This window comes from Haliaeetus albicilla, chromosome 13 (genome assembly GCF_947461875.1).
Source record: "Haliaeetus albicilla chromosome 13, bHalAlb1.1, whole genome shotgun sequence".
Lineage (NCBI taxonomy): Eukaryota > Metazoa > Chordata > Aves > Accipitriformes > Accipitridae > Haliaeetus > Haliaeetus albicilla.
Window position 1 is genome coordinate 33532866 of NC_091495.1, and position 19819 is coordinate 33552684.

At 39.9% G+C, this 19819-nt stretch overlaps 1 protein-coding gene across 1 annotated transcript in view; it reads right to left on the bottom strand.

The window, feature by feature from the left end:
• DISC1 (DISC1 scaffold protein) overlaps positions 1 to 19819 on the bottom strand; it is a 208812-nt gene that overhangs the window by 24361 nt on the left and 164632 nt on the right. Inside the window, 1 exon segment of the mRNA XM_069800752.1 lies at positions 2430 to 2673. Coding sequence (XP_069656853.1) covers positions 2430 to 2673 — 244 coding nt within the window.

The following is a 19819-nucleotide window of genomic DNA, read 5'->3' on the forward strand; positions in this document are numbered from 1 at the left end:
GGACACCACAGCCTTGTTAAATAATATCAAACCAAGTATTTTGACAAATACATGCTTCTCTATTAGGTATCCCCACTTGCTGATAAATGGCTACAAAAAGGTTCACTACTAATGGACAACAGTAAGTTTTTCCATGAAAGTCATACGAACGGCTAAATTTAGAGACTAAAAGCCACACCACTATTATTTTTTTTCCATAAACATTAAATCATTTTTAAATAAAAAAAATACAATGGCATATAACAGAGCACTTAAATGCTACAGAAGTGGTTTGTCTTTCAACTAAGTCCATTTACAAATCAAGACATTCTCCCTTGCACTTCAACAGGTTCAAAACTGGAAGTTAGCATGATTTGTAAGTGATGTGTCAGGTTTTTTGTTTGGTTTTATATTCTGCCTTGTGATGAACTACTAGGAGATGTTAGGGAATGTTATGCTATAGCTCTTCTCTAAAAGTTTAGATACTGCCTGTCACTCCTACTGAGATCCTCCTGGCTTCACTACCTAAAATGTACTTGTTTGGGTAAAACTTCTATGCCCCACAACAAGGGAAAAAAAATCCCAGCTTCCAAAATTATAAAAGCAAGCAGAACCAGAACAGATTCTATATGTTGGGTTTTGTTATGGTTGCAATGGGTTGAGGTCATCACCGATCTGTAATTTTGCCCCAATGGTTCAAGCGGCAGGCAGCACTGAAGCAGAAGGCGGCTTGTCAAGTAAACCATGATAAAATGTCGCTGTGTTGCTCAACTCCTAAAAGCTGGAAAATGAATTAATGTTCTTATACTAACAAAACTGCTTCTTTTTTTCTTTCAAGTTTGTCAGTCCTAAGAGCGCTGTGGGAATAGATGCAGGAATACATCCCTCCACAGGTCCTTCACTGATGTGTATTTTCACGTTGATATTTACACATCAGCTTCTGAATTGATTTGGGCACATTCTCAAAATGGAGTTTATTCAGGATACCAGGATAGTCCAGATCCCAGGCAAAGGCATTTATACTACAAAGTTTAAGCACCTGGATGAAGAGCTGAAGTTAGGGGGTTAGTCTCCTTAAGTTCCCACTATGGTTGATGGAAACAGAGAGGAAATTATCAAAAAGCAAGTTCAAAAGGAGGAGCATAATGGAAGCACTGCAAATATGCTTTCCTCCTCCATTAAACATACAGGAAACCTGTCCCTCTCCAGTCCTGCTCCTCTCCCCAGAACCAGAAGTCACCTCACTTCAGCTGCCTACATGTCAGTCCAGGATAGCAATGCTGATTTCCAGGGAAACGATCTGGACTTCCAGGGGCGAAATAGGTGATCATCTACAGCACAAATCTCAAGAGTGCTACAGAAACAGTCACAAAACCGCAAACCCTCAACTGCACTTTTAAAAGGGGAGCACAGCTTTCCATAACCAACAGAACCCCTCGTATTACTTCAGCAGACTCATCAGGAATACAGTAAGGGGGGAGTGGGGGGTCAAAGCCACAGCTGACCATCGGCAATAAAAACGCTCTCTATGTGGAGTCAGTTCATAAATCGTTTTCCCTAGGAAAGGCTGCAAGTACTATTGGAGCCCAACTTAAAACCAGAATTTTGCTAACAAAGAGGAGATTTAACAGTAAGGTAAGGGCCTGCTTTCCACTAAGTCTCAGCCTGTATAAATGCAGAATTAGGCATCAGCTTTCAAGCTAACGCACAGTTCAATAGCTCTTAACACCAGGTGCAATTAGGCACATTTTTAATTTTTGTCAACCAAATTCCAAGGTAACAGAACTGACAACTCATGTTGGAGGGTCTTTTTGTCACAGTAGTGCTGTTGGGTGATGAAGCTTTTTAACAACTTGTTTACGTTGGCAGCACAGTTAAAGGATTATTAGGTAGCTGTACATTTTTCAAGCAAGGATGGCATTCCAGAGCAGAACAGGAAAACTTAAAAAGAAACTTGTCAAACCTTTCAAGGCTCATGAATTTTTTCCTCATTTTAATATTTGCTGGATGCTGGAAGCCTACTGGCATTTGAGCTAGGAAGCCTTTGACCATTTCACTAAGGGAGGAAAACTTACTCTCTCCCCACTTCAGCTAACATAGATCCAGGCTAAAAAGTCAGCACAACTAACTCGAGTGAAACTCATCAGTGAGATGAGGAACAGCTCATAAATTGTGTTAAATACTTACTAATTTTCCCTTTAAATCTTGACGTACATTCTATATTTATTGCTTGAATAATTTCCACATTTTAAAAAAGACTGATGGTGAAAGAAAAAAGGGTTGAAGAGCTTCTGAGAAGCTAATAAATGATTTTTTCCTGTCCCGGATTGGAGGCCAGATGTTAAGTTCATACTTAACCTGCCCTGCTGACCCGTCACCCAGATTCAACTCCTCTCAAAAAGAAAACCGGCAGTATTGCTTGAGATGCGGCTGTAGAATATTTCAGATACCTCTTTTAGCTCGCTGTGTTTGGAGCAGGGAACAGTGCTCCGCTCTGTGCCCTTTGGAAAGTGACCTTCTCTTCTTTTTTCAGAATCAGATGGGCCATCAGCAGTCATCTCCAGCTCATCCATTTGGTTCTCCTCTTCCTCAAAAACACAGCAACTGGTTTCTTTCAGTTGAAACCCTCGGATCAACAGCTGACAGGCTTCCAAGTCAGCTTCCCACACTCTTTGGAGCAGCTGGCTCCCACAGCTGAAATAAAAGCCAAAAGAAAAAAACTTGCATTTCAGAGAGAATAGTTGCTATTTCAAGTAACTTTTGGGGTGACCGATTATTATTAGATAGGAAAATCAGAACAACGGAAAAACAGCAGCAGCTCAAATACTTCCACAGAGATAACACAAGCTATTTCAAATTGAAAAGCAGTAAAATTGTGGCCCTATTACAAAGCTGATGCCATAAAAAAACCCCTTTGTGCCAAGATGTTCCAACTGTATGGCATACACTGGCTACACATGACCTTCTCCTGATCAGACGCAAGTCCAGCAGTCTTGCAATCACAACCAGACCTTCCTTCATGCTATTGAATATACGCGCCTGTCACCCTAAAAGCATTCATGTGGTTTTCCTCAATTTGATGTAGAAGATCATGTATGAACAATCACACTATTTACTGCATTAAATCAGCTCTAATTTTTGGAAAATAGGTACACTAAATTTCTTGCTACACTGAAATGTGCCTGCTTCAAGTCTGGTGAATCAGATTAAACTATAATACTCTTCCTTTCCTTTGGTCTTATACTTTTGAGGGTTGTCCTTATCTCTCACTAATGTGCTTTGGTTTTTTTTCTACTCTGTTATCCAACAAAAAAACCCCCAAAGTATTAGGAAATTCAAAATATCAGACTTCTTCATAGTTTTAATCCACTGATCATCTCTCAGAGATGTCCATGTACATTACAAATACTGCTCCTGAGATCCATCCAATAGATATTTTCACCTGAAGTAAACAGGAATTCTAGGCATAGACAGTTTTTCAGAACAAGACACTGAACACTAACATCACACTGCTTGTAAGAGATGCGGTCACATCTCCATTTAATACATGTTGTCCCTAAGGAATCAAAAGATTAGGTTGCCTGCTAGAATATAGCAGATCAGTGGCAGAGCCTGGGATGGGACTCAGAAGTGCCGATTCCCATGACAATACACACTTCCAGATTTGAATGCTAATATCTATAACTGCAATATTTTTTTCACAATGCTTTTCAAATTATATCATTTACTATATAATCAGAAGCAATTATAAATGACTAAAAGAAGGAAAATAACTGATTTTAACTTTTCTGACTAAATTAAATACCAGCTTATCTTTTATTCTAAATGAAGGATAAAGGAGCTGCTCTGCTCACAATGAATTCATTAATCTAACAAAGGTACATTTTTAACTCTACGAGATGCCAAGCTGTAAAATTCACACAGCAGTATTTTGAGACTGAGAGCAAAATTAAGCTCCAGAAGGTGAGCTATTTCATCTGTGCTTAGCGTCAGTATATGTGTTTACTGAAGGCAGAATGCAGCATGAGGTCCACAAATTGGTCTCCCCCAAGGAGTTCAGATTATCACTAATTAGGAAGGGAAAAAAATCTTCACTGGATTACATTTGTGTTCCATCTAGGTAGTATTGCACTTACCAAGCCAGAAAATTAAAATAACCCCCACCGTTTCTCTGCTTGTCAGTCACATCATCATGGTCAAAACACTTCCCTGCAGATATACATAAGCCCATTTGCTTGCTCTTTGAAAAAGTTTGTTTGCAGCTATATACGGCTTATTATTAAAGGCTCAGAAAATACACTAGAGACCTAAATCATAATTTCCAGTGGATAGCTTGTTTTGGCTATTCAATTTAATGAAGAGCTCTATTGACAAAACTACAGCAGATATAGTGATGTATGTAGCGTTCACAGTGGAGATGATGAACAGCATATATAAAAATACAGCGTAACAGTGCCTGGGCTGCAGTTATTTGGCCACAACTCAGCTTATCAGTCAACATGCTTTTGATTGTGTCTAACTTTTACACCCATTTTAGTAATGAGCAATTACTGAACATACTGCTAATAGCTTGCTTTTATTTTAAGGATGTCTTTGTTTTATCGTTATATCTGTAAAACTCTGATACAGCTTAAACTAAGATACTAAGATGTTATGCTGAACTTTTCAACTGAAATCAGCGAATGCATGTATACTTGGGTACTCTGAACATACCTAAGCCCAAGGACTTTACCTCTTTTAGTCTGTATTTTGAAATTCAGTGCCTAGAAGCATTTTTCAAACACACTTTTTGAATGAAAATTGCTTGAAAGCTGCAAGTATCTGACACAGAAGCAGATACCAAATTATTATTAAAAATTATCTTGTCCCCAACATGCAAAAATCTTTAGCTTTTACATCAGGTGTAAAATCAAGCTCAACTGAATTTCAGAGTTTGGTTTAATCATGTTCAATCCACACTAAAAGTGCATTTGCAGTCTCCATGAAGCCAAAATTATGTGGATGCCTGTACTGAACACAGTGAGTGTTTTCAGGTATACAACTTTTCAAAATGATGGACTGAGATTGGATCACATTTTCTATTATTCCTATACTTATAAATATTTTATGATGTATCAACCTCTAGGTGTTACACACCTGTTTGTACATTACTATCAAAGTGGCATACGTGGCAAGTTTAATGGAGGTGCTAGGAACAATTTGCTGGAATCCACAACAAATCACAACCCTCAACCATTTATATAGAACCAGCAACAACAAAGCATACCTTAATCACCTACTGACTGCGAATTTCCAAGCACCGGAGTGCTCACGAGTCCAAAGTACCAGGCTTTGTACAAACACCAAACGGATTACAACGATGGCCCTTTTCTCAGAAAGACTTTTTAAGTTTAAAACAAGCAGAAGAGCTAGAATACAGACAAGGATGTTCAAAGAAACACTGAGACAACAGTGGACTGAACATGGCATGTTAGATACAGTAGAATAGTTTAATTAGTTACATCAGTAAGTTATTAGTCTAATCACTGTCAAGCACACTGAGGTATCACAGTGAATGAGCATTTTAAGGACTTGCAGGAGGCCAATGAAACAGGTCAGTGGATATCCAAGATCTCCCTGTCTCCATAAAGGAATCATCTAAGAAAAGCAAAAGATGCTCATATAAAAAACACACTAGGCAAGTGATTGATACCAATGTAGTTTAACATCTGCAGATGGAAGTCAGTCTTTTGATGTTTAAAAAAAAAAAAAAAAAAAGGAGAAAAAAAAAAGGCTCACTAGGTGGTAAAAGACTGTGAGCAGCCTTGACACTGTAGTAGTAGTTCTCTAGTAGTTACATTTAATGTGATAGGACAGAGGGAACCAATGGAGAAAAGCAAACAAAGTTAAATGACCAGAAACACAGAATTAAAAAAAAAAATATATATAGAAGAAGAGAGAGAGAAAGAACAGTCATCGCAGTGGCAACAGCACTTTGAATGGATGAGAGTAGGGCAAGACTGCTTTTGTCAAGTCACGGCCAGGGAAATGGATGTTGAAGCAGGTGAGATGTAAGACTCAAGTAATTTTTTAGCTGGATGGATAGCTGGGACAGGTCTTATCTCAAGGATACTACGCAGAAAGAGCCTACAAGAGCAGACCTAATTTGACTTGAAGAATGGCTCAGACATCCACAGCAACACAAAGGACGCAGCAGGGAGAATTCTGGATTAGGTCAAGTTGATTATGATGAAAGAGCTGTCAGAGAAACAGACCCGTTTATGGACAGGAAGAAATGAATGTGGAACAGAGAGGTTTATCCTTGAGTTCTCTTCATAAAGTGGCAATTGAAATTGTAATTGCAGATGCCTTTACCAAGTCTCAAATAATTTTCTAGGAAACAACACCGGAGACCAGAGGGTACAAGGAAACTAGAGGATAGCTTCAATCTACACATAACGTTGGGTGAAATGCATGTTGAGAGGCATATCCAGCAAGGATTCTCTCTCTCTTCCTTGAAGTCCAAAGAACATTGCTCCTCTGTCTTTTCACAAGATTCCCAGAGTTACTAATGGGAACTCTCTATGTGGCTCTCAGCACAACATTATTCTAAAGCTATTTATAGTGCTAACTGGAACTACGAGAACACGACTTTCCTATTGAGGGCTCTGCATACATACAAAAAAAGGCACATTCAGTTCCTGACACTATAGCCTAAATGAAAACATGCCCATGTAAAAATAGCCAAAAGATTTTATATTAAACCCCATTTAAAAAAAACCAAAACAAAACAAAGTCCCCCAAAATCTCCTCAAAAGCAAATCAAATCAACACAGGGAGATGTCACTACTTGTAAATCTCATCATCTCTAGTTTTTAGGAATGCCCCTTAGTGAATGAAATGTTAAAAGTGGTTTATAACACCCTGAGGTCAACACTGTGCTGATAGAAGATGTTGCTTATTTTAAGGTAAATCCTTGTAAGAAGCCACATCTTGAAAGCCAAGAGAGTGAGACCGAAGATAAAAGGCTACATAGTAAGACATTTATTTAGAAACTGCATAAACAAAAGCTAATTTATGAGGGGACATTAACCATCACTAAGAAGAAATACTCTAGACAACTTCCTTCTACTAGGTGAGCCACACTAAGGTGCAGATTCAGGAAAGCATGTACTTACCTTTTCCCAGTACCTGGCACATGTGTTAACACTGCATTCACTGACCCTAACAGCAGTTTTGTCTGACAAGAAAGCAAACGAAATGCAAAATAGTCTGGCAGAGACAACAGGGATTTTCATTACAACAATTAAAATGATTGGAAAGTTTTGAGGCTTGCAGAAAAAGCCAATGTGAATCAAAAGACTTTGCTGTATATCCCCATTCTTTGTTGATCTATTGTACAAACTAGGGAAAGTTTCTCTGTATTTTGGTCACTCACTTCTATTTATATTTTGCACCCTAGGGAAGGAACTAGCTCTTCTTACTCTACATTTAGTTACTTCTTTGTTGTCTTTTCTTAAGGCAACAGCCATGCAGTGAACAAAGGAGGCAAGTAAAAGAAAGTATTCAGTAACAATACTTAGAGGAAGGCAGGCAACCATATTGCTTTACTGTTAGCAGAAATTCACCCCTCTGATTTATCATATTAATTCACAGTCATGCATTAATAACCCTTCATATATTTAAGAAGTATTTACTACTTCAGGAATATGTTTTGCTTCTCTCCTTTATAAACACAGGTTTCCAGCCTGATCAGTTCTTGATCTTTAACCATAGCTGTTATATTTTAAGATGCCTACAACCAATCTGTTGAACAAACCAAGGACTACAATGTTCCTATCAGTGGGTCACGTGAGGCTCTAAGGAGAGGGAGGCACATAAATAACCCTGTTCTCCCCATCTGGCTGGTGTGCAACAGCAGACTAATAATGGAGAAGATACAGCTGGGGCTCATCAGATCATGGCTCTCAGCTGATGAACACAAAAGAGAGAAGAAAGAAGGTGCAGGAAAAGGGACTCTGCCCGAACAGCAAAACTTTTTCTTTTCCTTGGCATGCGCACTAGAAAGTCACCTTTTCTAAACATCTGAAATCAAAACCTTTTGGCTTTTTCTTGCAAGTCTCCCTAATCCTATAAACCCCTTCATACAACCTCAATTTCACAATTCAATTCCTTGCATTGTGTCTCTTCTCTACAATCTCCTCGGGAGCTCAAAATCTCATGAATTGACTTCATATTGTTCCAATCACGTGGTTGTCCCCCAGTGCGTGAGACATTCTTCCTACTCCCTTCAAAGCTCACCGACAACACTTGTTGGCTGATCAGCACTGTTATTGCACTTCTCCATGTAAAAACAAGACTCACTCCCAGAGGGTCAGGAGACTCCACACTCCCCTGTGAGATGACAACCTGCTCCAACACCTACCTTGGAGACTAGCTAGAACTCCTAGGCAAAGTCTGAAGCTTGCAGTACTTTTCTCTGGCACAAGCAATTTGCTTCTCTGACCTTGCCTCCTCCCTTACAAAACATACAATAATATCTAGAAAACAACAAGTAGTTGACCCTCTTTAAATGTGATGTTTGACCTACTGGAGAATACTCTGGACCAGAACACAAGAGCCCAAGAAAGCAATCCTCACAATCCCCATCTAACTCCTAGACTCCTACATCTTCAACACCTAAAAATTTTGCTCTGGGCTGACTTTTCTAATGTCTAAACCTTATGAGCCACAGATGAGTCCTCTGCACAGCAGTCCTATCCAAGAGACATCCAGCACACCCAGACAGGACACAATAGTGCAACACAGAGATGTGGATGCTACTTTGACACAGCTGGAAGAATGGGTGGTAGCAGTGGCTCTGCTTTCTACAGCAGCTCAGTAGCAGAAAGGAATGTGCAGAAAGGGACAGATTTGAGGGGACAGGTGAGCAGAGCCCCCAGCCCAGCCCTCAATGTGGTGGCTATGGCATCATCCTCTCCTCTACCCAGGGACGTAGCAGGGCAGAGTATACCTGGAGGTGCAGCAGGCAGAGTACCCGGAGCCAGGTCTCCTGTGTCTTTTTCGAGCGATCTAACCTCTATGATATTGCTAGGGAACACCCACCACAGTCTTTTCAATTGTGTTGGGAGTAGAAGCTAGCACTTCTTGGTTTTGCGAGCAAAAAGAAGAGCAAGAGTTCAAGCCCCTCCTTGCCCACATCCGCCAAATTTCAGACGAGTCCTAGTGGAGAACCCCAAATAGCTCGTCTGAGATACTTAACGCTGTAGACGCCCTAGGCACAGTATAAAAAAATACTTACAGAATGAAACTGAAGTCTAACAAAACCACTTTGGACCGAAAAATGCCACGCTGGAATGCAACCACTCAAAGGCTGCACAACCTCCTTCAGACTGCTGCTGCCTGCTGCACGGACCTTGCTTCTTTCACACCTCTCCTTGCCCGTCTGAACTTCACCCCAGGGACAGCATATTTCTGCAGCTCTGGCCGCAGGGACAACCTCCACAGGTCTTTATACTCCTTTCAGTTGAAAACTTAACTCTTTTCTTTCTGCCTCTATTTTCTCCCCCCACTCCCTGCTATTACCTAGCAGGTAATACTGTCATTTTATTACTTGCGGTAGCTCCAGGTAGCGTCTTTAGACAAAGATCCTATGAAAGACCGTACACAGAATAAGCGTATGCTGCACTATAGAATTAACTAGCTGAGAACATCTAAATTACACGTTATGTTTATATATATTATTGTCGTGGGTTAACCCCAGCCAGCAACTAAGGACCACGCAGCTGTTCACTCACAATTATGTTCTATTTGTAAACAATTCTAATTGTATTGTTTTATCCTTGTGTGGAGAACTTTATAGTATGTGAAGATGGATGTGAAGATGTACATACATGAAGGAAATAAGCCTTTTTAACTCACATAAATACTTCCCTTTTAACATAATGGGAGTAACATTGAAGCAAAATCAACGTACCATGTAACTACTACATATTTCACAATGCTACAAAATGAGGGACAGAGTTTTCAAATGTGCATACCAAATTGTCAAAGCAGGGTAAACAAAGGGGAGCTGCGAGTGTAGGCAGCTAAATCCCTACTTTGGATTTATAGCCGAATGATTTCTATCAGCAGCTGAAATACATTATTGAGAATACAGCCTTTAGTGCAGAAAGCAAGACAAACCGTGCATTAGGAGGGAGGGCTGGAAGCAAACCACTGCCCAGGACCAACTGCAAGCGGGACCAGCATATCTGATCTCCTTCCAGAATTTCATTTTTCTCTCTAGTTCCATAAGTTTTGCTTTAATGAAGCATTATGTTTTACAGCAATAACTGTATTTGTTAACAAAGTGATGAACCAGACATAAGTTGTACCCTCTCCCATAAATTCCACTCTCCCCCACCGCAAAGAAAAACCAAAATATTTCTCACATGAAGAGTCATTACATTCTCACATTAATATTTTAAATCAGTTTGGGACCTTTTGTACATATGCATAATGAGGTTACACCACCAATTCTATAAATTGTGTAATTAAGAAAAAATGGATAAATGCATTCTATTACGATGGATGGATTTTTAAGATTCCTAAGGAATTTTCTCAGATCTTTCAAATGCTATTAATTTAAACTGACTTCACATAACATTTCTTAAACTCCTTCCCATTAAGACATTCAGAATTTTTCACAGAAAGGGGCTTATAACAACAAGTAAGAAATAATATTCATGTGAAAATACATGGCCACTCACAGTGATTTCAGTAAACAGAAGAACATAAACACCTGAGAGTATTTTCTGCTACATGTTTTAAAAAAATTAAGCCTATCAGCTACACTTATTATCCACAAATTCTTTCTCCACTTAGTAAAACATTATCTACGGCATCCTGGATACTGAAGGATTAGAATCTAAACAGAAATCTAAAAACAATCTGCTAAGAATCATGGTATCTTTCCCTTGCCATAGGAAAAAAAACCCTGATATCAGCATCTTAAGGACAGAACTACCACCTTGTATTGTAGGTGAAACATATGTATTTTATGTCTGCTTTTTCTTTCCCAAAAGGCCTGTTCAAAACAAGGAAGAAGAACAATTTTTCTAGTGCTTAAAACCAATAATGGACATTTGATTAGTGTTATTAAAAAACAAGATACCACACAATACTGAACAATATTTTTGTCATTTTCTCTTCAATCCTCCAGCCATTTATTTTACCCAGCACAAAACTTTAATCACGGCCTGTCATCTTTCTATCAATATTCAATGTCACTGTGTTATACTTAAATTATCTCCACTGGAAACACAAAATGATAGACTGCTGCAGCTGATGGTTTTCACTTTGATTCTTAACGCAAGGTGGATGCGGGAATGGGAGCGACATGTCGAATGCAGGAAATTAAGTAATTTACAAGCGAAGAAGGAAGGCACCTTGCAGTAAGAATTTACTACTCAATTTTGTCTCTACATTTACTGTACAGTTTATTTTTACTATATTACCTAATCTATAATGTAAAAATTTAATACCTGCTTTCAGGGCTATTTATTTCTCTTTAAATAACGGAATAGAGTAATGGTCCTGTGCCCCTACCTCCACTGAAACATCTATTATAAATAATCTATTCTAAGAGTAAAAAAACCTTAACTTTGATAGATGAGGAGAAAGCTACCAGGGAATTCTTCTTATTAAGCAGTCCACATAAAGCCAGCTTCTCAGCCCTAGTTTATCATTCACCTTATTCATAATCTGATAAAGCACCTTCAAGTTTGGTCCTAACTCTGATAACTCTGCGTGCCTCCTGCTTGTCTTTGGCTCCTGCAATAACAGCGAAGGCCCACAACACCATTAAACAGTTGGGTTGGGGTGGGGGTTTTTGACTATATGGGAATTGCTGGAATGAGATTTTTTTTCCTGCACTACTTAATATTTTATCCCAAATCAGATTTAAAGGAGAGGCATGAATTAGGCCCTGATTTGGAAAGCACGCCTCTCAGGATCTATGCAGGTATCTAAGCTCTGTTCAAATAGTTAAGCTGCTGCACAAGTCTCAAAACTTTCATGAGCTTGAACCCCACAAAGGATTTAACTTCTAGTGACTTCCACTGAAACTGAAGCAGTTCAGCAGCTTTCAAAGTCACAACCTGTTCTAATCCAAGAAATAACATTTGTTTCCAAAAGTATGCCACAGGAGGAAAGCACAGCATTTGCATTGAGGCTGCATTCTCAGCTGCCACAAATCCACACTGCTGCCACAGCAGCAATGGCTATTTATACGAAGAGAAGAATGCATTCTTATCGCAAAGCAATTAGAATAATGAGCCTGATCTCTTATTGTCTCTGATCACGAGTGTTAGGAAGCATATAGAAGGAATTTACAATTCTCCTATCATTTTTATTCACCTCTGTTCTCTGATACAAAAGTCAACAGTTTCTAATATATTCCCTTCTCTGAAAGGATAACAGATTTAGACTCTCAGAGTCAAGTGAGTTTGGGAATGTGAATCATCCTGTGTACTACTGACCGAGCAGGAATTAAGCATACATAACGATTAAAAACAGCAGGACAAAGAAATGCCCTTTTAGAAGAGATACAATTAGGAGAGATGATATATTGTCATCATGTGGGAACGTACCTTGAAATTCAACCTTTGTAACCAGGAAGACACACCTGGAAAAATGTGAGCGTTGGCCAAATAATGATGTCAATAGCCGTGTGCTTACGGAGTTCCTCTGAAACGTCCAAGGGCACAATATGAGCTGCTGTAGCTGCAGTGTCAAATAAGGTCAGGAACCAAATCCCGTTCTGGCTCAAAAAGACCAAGAGAGAAAGGGCAGGGTCTACAAATCCGCCCCGGTTGGACCTTGTTAGCTACAACAAACCCTGTGCTGCTGCTGACAGACAGCACACTAAATTGCTGGGGCCTGCGTGTCTTCCCAAACTGGCAGAGTACGTTCCCAGCAGTAACTACATTAAGTAATGAATGCATCCAAATGCTAGCGGGAAAGACTATCCCAGTTGCACGCAAGATAGAGCTATCCTACGTCTTCATACTCATGCTATGCAGGTGGTGATACTTTATTTATTTTCTACTTGTTTAATTATCATGATGCTTGTATCTAATCAGCCAGTCAGGACTTTGTGCAAAGTATCGTCCAAACCCAGGACAGGAGGATTTAGCAGCACTGCTGGATGGCAGGCAGATGACATCAGATGTCCATCCTCATCTTCCTTGATTGCTCTGCATCCACTACTACTGTTGAAGGCAATCCTGCTCAAGAGACCTGACAAAGCTTCAGAGAAATGCACAAACTGGTTTCAAGTCGTGTCTTCAGGGACGCACTCAAAAACAGTAGCAGTAGGAAAACACACATCCACCTCTGAACAATTTTCTTGCCAAGTTCAGAAGGGATCAGGTCTTTCTCACTACGTTAGTTCACTTACATGCAGCCACCAAGGGGACCTGGTAAGAGAGCAAAAGCTTAATGCCACAGACGGAGAGGTGACAAACAGCTTTGTGCATCCCTCTTCCTCTCACATAGTCACATCTCCACAACCGAGACCGGGTGAGGTTTACATGACATCGGCTCACAGAGAAGACAACAGCAGGGCAGAACCGGGCAAGGCACAGGTAATGCTCATGGGCAAAGAGAAGCACTTTGAAGGTTTTACAGCCATGATGCACTCACCTTTTTCTCAGTAAAAACAAAAGATTGGGAGAAGTCCCACAAAATTACTGGAAACAGACTTCTGCTTAAGCGGACGTCTTTTTTATCAATTTTTCAAACTCAGTCCCTAGTTTCTAAAGTGCCTCTCACCTGACACTATGCTCTTGCTAAACATCTGCAAATAATGCTACCACCTCCTGTTGCACATTTTCTCCATTATCTGGATGGGATAATGAAACCACTGTCCTTTAGCTTGACAGAGTATCCAAAGGTAACTCCTCAGCAGCTATAGCCCACTGCAAATGCATCCTTAAGTTAATGGTCTTGGACCTTATCTTCAAACACCCTATGAAAACCCTAGGATGAGGTCAGTGACTGAACACTCTTTCTGAAGTACAATGGAGCTGTGAAATAGAAATATCTCACAGCCAAAGCATTTCTGCATAGGAAATGGAAAACTATTAAAAGCAAATCACCAAAGCTTATTGTATCAACCTTCCCTTCATTAATGCAACCATACATTAGCATAGATAGCTACAAGAAAAATTGTGCAGGCTTCCAGGTCAAAAAGCCACGCAACCTACTCCCGGGGAAGAGGAAGCCAGTGTGACTGGTGTCAGTCATGTTAGACATTCGCCATTAACAAAATGGGATCCTCTCTGCATTCACAAGTATCACTGATTAACAAACAAAAGAGTTGATGAATATGAATTTCAAACTTCTAATATAATTCATGTAATCCAATCACTTAGAGAGAGATAAGAAAACAGGCAAGAGCACAAGTGATTGGGAAAAAAAAATTATAAGGAAAACATTACTTCTGCTCCAAAACAGGGAAATCTCAGCACACAAAAGAAGCAGAGTGATGTAGAATTACTTATTCTTGATGAGGCAAGAGCTCGCAGTGGAGAGGACGACCATGACATTAATGAGTTTCAGCGAAGTGTTGAACTCGAGCTTTGCAGGCATGACTGACCAGCACCAGAACAATGCAGCGTAAGAAAAAGGCATACAGAATAAAAAAAGATCCTAACAAAATACACGATTACTAACCAGCTAGAGAGGCTGTGAACTTTCAGCACATTTTCTTTTTAAGCAAGGGCAATACTTTCTGTTTTTAGAAGGGGAGACCCAGCCTTGCCCTCTTGATGATTTTTGCTATGCTAAGTATAAAATGAATGGAAGACAAAGAGCCTGGAGGGAAGGGGGAGGAGGGCAAGCTTTTCCATGAATAAGCAGCAAAATCCCCTGTCACCTTGTCTTTGCCAATGCTGCACACTAACTACTGAAGTTAATTCAGTAACTTTGAAAAAGCCCTAGCCTGGATGAAACCTGAGTTAATACAGACAGTGAGTTACTAAAGGCTGTGCGACCGTGTGCTTTGCTTTTTCTAAAGCTTTGAAAGACACTGGAAACTGGTTCCAAATCTGACCTTTTTTTTTTTTCTAAAAAGATCCAGTTTCAATGCTGAGATAGATTTAAAAAGAACAGAGCTTTCCCCTACTTTTCATAAAACAGTACAGTTGTGTGCCACAGTTCCCTCACCTCCCAATTAAAAAGGAAAAAACAAGAAATCAATATTTGTGACCCAGCATCCCTGAACAGGCAAAATGCCAAAAAAGAAAAATAGACAACAACAATTGCTAAGCTTGTAATTCTTGTGCCCTTCTTCACTTCTTACCGTCTCATACAGAAGCCAAATAGCCATTAAAAAATGTTCAGGGCACAATATATACCAAATATATATTGGTGCAATACTAACTCTCTACTAGGACTTAAAATGGAAAAGTAAATTTTGTGTTATGTCCCCTTCTGCCAGAGAACATCCCTCCCTCGACACAGAAATCTCCCTCCATGCCTTCAGCCAGCTGATGGTCCCTCAGCAATTAAAACAAAGTCCTCCTCCTCTTGCAGCAAGCATTCATTTTATCACTGAGGACTCAGAAGGTCCTTGCTACTGTCACAAAAGACATGGTGGGTTCCATCAGTGCAATTATCTCCTATCTTGTGGAGGCCACTGACAGAAGCAATAGGGGTTTTTTTGTTTGGGAATTTTTTTTTTCAATATTTTCTCCCTTGGTGGAAAAAGCAGATTGCATTCTTTGCCCTCCTCCATTTTTACTGCTCACACAATGTGCATTTCATCTATAGGTGGGTATAAATCTTCTAGTTCTGCCAGTGCTGAAAGACACAAGTTACAGGTTAGGAACCAAGAGTTGCATCCTGACACAAGACGTGAGTTTGTCTGTCAAAGGATCTCCACTAGCACATGGCACCAGATCACCCTGAAGATGAAATGCACATTATGCTGCAGAGACATGACTACAAACTCTTATCTGCTGCACCTCCAGAGAGATGATTTCAGTTTCCACCCCCTGTGGGCATTAGCTACACTTCCCACATCCAGAAACAAAAGGTACAGCAAAGATTCTCACCTTTCCACCAGACCCAGTTAACCTAGGCTAATCCATTTCCATGAAGCAATACCATCAAACTTCTTGTGAGATTATTTAAATTTACTAAGAGCTTCCAAGATACTATATTCTGTCAGGACGTTGCGGACATTTTCAAATATATTGCAAGTGATCGTGAAGACAATAAAAACACTTAATGAGAGCCTGCACTGTGGTCACGCAGTCTAAGATATCTTGAAAAATAATCTGCTGTGTTTTAAAGGTCAGAATAGGTTTTCTGTGAATCAAGTGCTTTCTTATATTCCTACTATCCAACTTCCCCCCCCATGATATACAGAGAGGAGATACACAAAAATAGGTGTGCTAAGGAATGAAGTTAGAAAAAAAAAGAAAGAAGGTAAGAATAAAATTTTAAAAGTGGAAATGTGACAAGTGGAAAGGAGACAGAGAAGCCACAATAAAGACCAGGAGGAGAATCAGAAAGCCCCCTCTCTAAGAATGCTAACTTCAAGACAGAGCAATTAAAGAACAGCAAACAAGAAAGCACACAAACATTTAAAGCAGAGGGGAAAAAAAAGAAATAGAGTAAGAAAGGATACTTAAGTGGTTTTTTTCTTTGTAATTGAATTCACCATTGTGAAAATCAAGTTTCCAAAACTGTTAAAAAAAAAAAGAGGATGTATCTCCCAAATAAGACTGGGCCAACATAGCAACAACAACAACAAAAATCACCTGTAATTTATTAACTAGCACACTTAGCAGTTTGCTTTTCATTATTCACAGCTCCTTTTATTCATTAATATTTTGGACAAGTAAACTTCCCTCACTACAATAGTAACAAAACAAAAGATCAGTGGGATCTTGTCAATTTTTCCCTCCCCTAGAGAAATCTATCTAAAATGCTATTTTGGTTCACAAGTTCCTATGTTCTTGTTACCAGTTACACAGCTGAACTAATAATGGTACCATCAATTCACAACACCATAACCTTTCCACAGCAAAGTAAGCGCTATGACATAAGTTGCTGTTCTCAGGCTGGAAAGGAGTATCAGCAACACATGAGCCTTTAAGAAACAATAATCCTGTTTTCATGACAGTCTGTCATGTAAACTGAAGAATAAGGTAACTGCAACAAAGCAAATGTGTTGTCCACAAGGAGAATTGATTTTCCAAAGTCAAGCCTTTGATTGTCCCCATGTGGGTTTGGTGACAGTACAATGCTTTTTCAACATTACCAAACCCAAACAAGTTTTTTGGTGGTGGTGGTGGTTGAAAGCTTTTTGGGAACCCGTCAGTATGGTAAAACTACACACTATGTTCAAAAGAGACTGTTTTACTCTCAAGAACAGCAAACCACAGTTGAGACAGAACACCTTTGGATGTCACAGAAGTGTGCAAAAATTTCTTCCAGCTTTGTGAACCTGCTAAGTTATTTACCATATTCACTCTGTGGCATCAACTTCTAACCACGTTCCCAATTTTTAGTATTTAAGGTAATGACACCAGGCCTAGTCCCGCAGCCCTTTGTTGCAAGGGCAGGCAACACAAGTGATTACGCTGACATCCAAGGGCATTTTTGCAGGGAGATAAGGATTACTTCTAAGCAACAGCTTCAAGTCACAGGCAAACACCACATTTTGAGAAACTACAGAATCAATGTCATATTTAAAAAAAAAAAAAAAAAAAAAAAAAAAAAAAAAAAAGAAATATCCCATACAGATAGGAACAGAAGTCATAACCAGATCAGAAAGGGACCTACACATCCACAAGGACGCTCAGCCCTTTTGACGTGCTCTAAGACCATCTTAGACCAGCTTTAAGACCATCCCTTCAGTGTGCTGTGCTATTGAGAGCATTCATACCCAGCTCTGCTCCCAAAAACATTTCTGAAACAGTATGCTATAAAGGAGACCCAAGACACGTGGTATGTAAACTAACAGGACAAATAATAGGGAAGAGTATAACTATTTTAAGACTGTTCATTTTCAAGTAAACTGGAATGTGATGTGCTGGCAATTAATCCTGACTTGTCCTATGGCATGGAACTCTCAGGAAATTAGAGGTCTCGTCTGAAGGAATGGAGCTCAGTGAAGACTACATATTCAAATGCATTAAAACCACTGCCTGCATGAGAAAACCACAAATTTCCGATGCAGGATGCACACATGCACTAGCAGCCTGAGCAACCAGGTTGCAGCCACATTTGTTCTGAACTAGTCAAGTGACATTTGATTGAATCCCTTAAAAAAAAATTAAAAAAAAATATTACAGATGTATGAAAACAGGCAAAACATGCCTTGGGCTCAACTTCTGCTTCTTCAGTAAATACAAGTTGTCCTGAACACACACAATCCCCTTCACATTTCAGAGAACAAGGAGCTGTGCAGATGAGCACACCTTACACGAGGGGAAGACTCCACTACGCTTCCTGCACTGTGCATCCATGAGTTGGAAAAAAAAGCCACCATTAACATGAAAACAACCATTGTTGAACAGAAGATGAACCAAGACAAATACCGAAAGAGAGCCAATTAAAGAAGAAAGGTTTTGCATACATTTGCAAAGCTACCAGGTGCTGTAACATTCAACAATGGCAAAGCACAGTCATTGCAATATTACGTCTTACTAGCAGACATATTTATTCATTTCCCCGTTCTTGCAGAATAACACAGAAAATAGCTCAATAAAACACCTTTGTGTAATTGTCACCAGTTATTCTTGAACAATATTATTCCCCCCAAATAATTTCATGATTCCTATCTGGGAATTAGAAAAAGCAACTAAAAAGCCCCAGTTCTGTGATGAATGGAAGTCACAGCATAATCTTTTGAGGCCTGGAGAACAGTACAATCACATTAAATTCCCTCAGCTCAAGAAATGTCATCTTTACATCAGCTGGTACAAAAAAATTGTTTCCAGCCTGAGGCAGTTATGATAAGGGATTTAGAAGCTATCACCATGTGGGCCATGAGATATAAAGGAATGCATCGCCGCATATAAAGTGTCTGCTGCTCACAATTTCGGAGCTAATGTTCTCACAGCTGTGTATGACTTAGACCAGCTGGGAAGAAGAAAGGGACTAAATGAGTCACTAGAAGGATCTAGTATTTTGTCTAACCTGCATTTAACACTCCTGCAGAACTGTTAGTAAGCAAAATGAGATCAGATCATTATCCAGCAAGGGACAGGGCTGCGTGCTCTCTTGGAAGTGCAACAGAAAGAGCATACTCTTGGGGGGAGGTAGGCAAAGATGGCATTTCAGTCCTATCTGCGCACTCCTAAGATAGTACCGGCAGCTGAAACGGCCCTCAGGGCAACGGAGGTGGGTCGCAGGTTACACAAAATTACCGCAGGCCATCTGGCACTCCGAAGCATGCCTGTGCTGCCGGGTGTAGAGAGGGAAAAAGCTTTTGGAAAGCCTTGCTCAGCAGCGTTAGCACAGCAGTTCTCCTCTGGCAGATATCAGGCTTTCTACACAATGACATACAGGACACTAACAGCCCGAGATGAAATCTCACCCTTGCAGAAGGTAAGGGTCTGTAGACGGCCGGAGATGGGCTTTGTCATTAAATTGCTCGATATTTTTTGCAAGCTTGTACTTGTACACTTGGATGCCACCGGCTGCGCTTCAACAGCCCAGTGTCAGACTTCAAACAGGGCTCTGGGTGGGCGCAGGAGGCTAAAAAGCTCCAGCTGGACACAGGGACCTCACCTCACTGCAGAAAGTCATTACGGTCTTGAGAAACATTTAAATGCCTAATTGTTTAATTAGCGATGAAGGC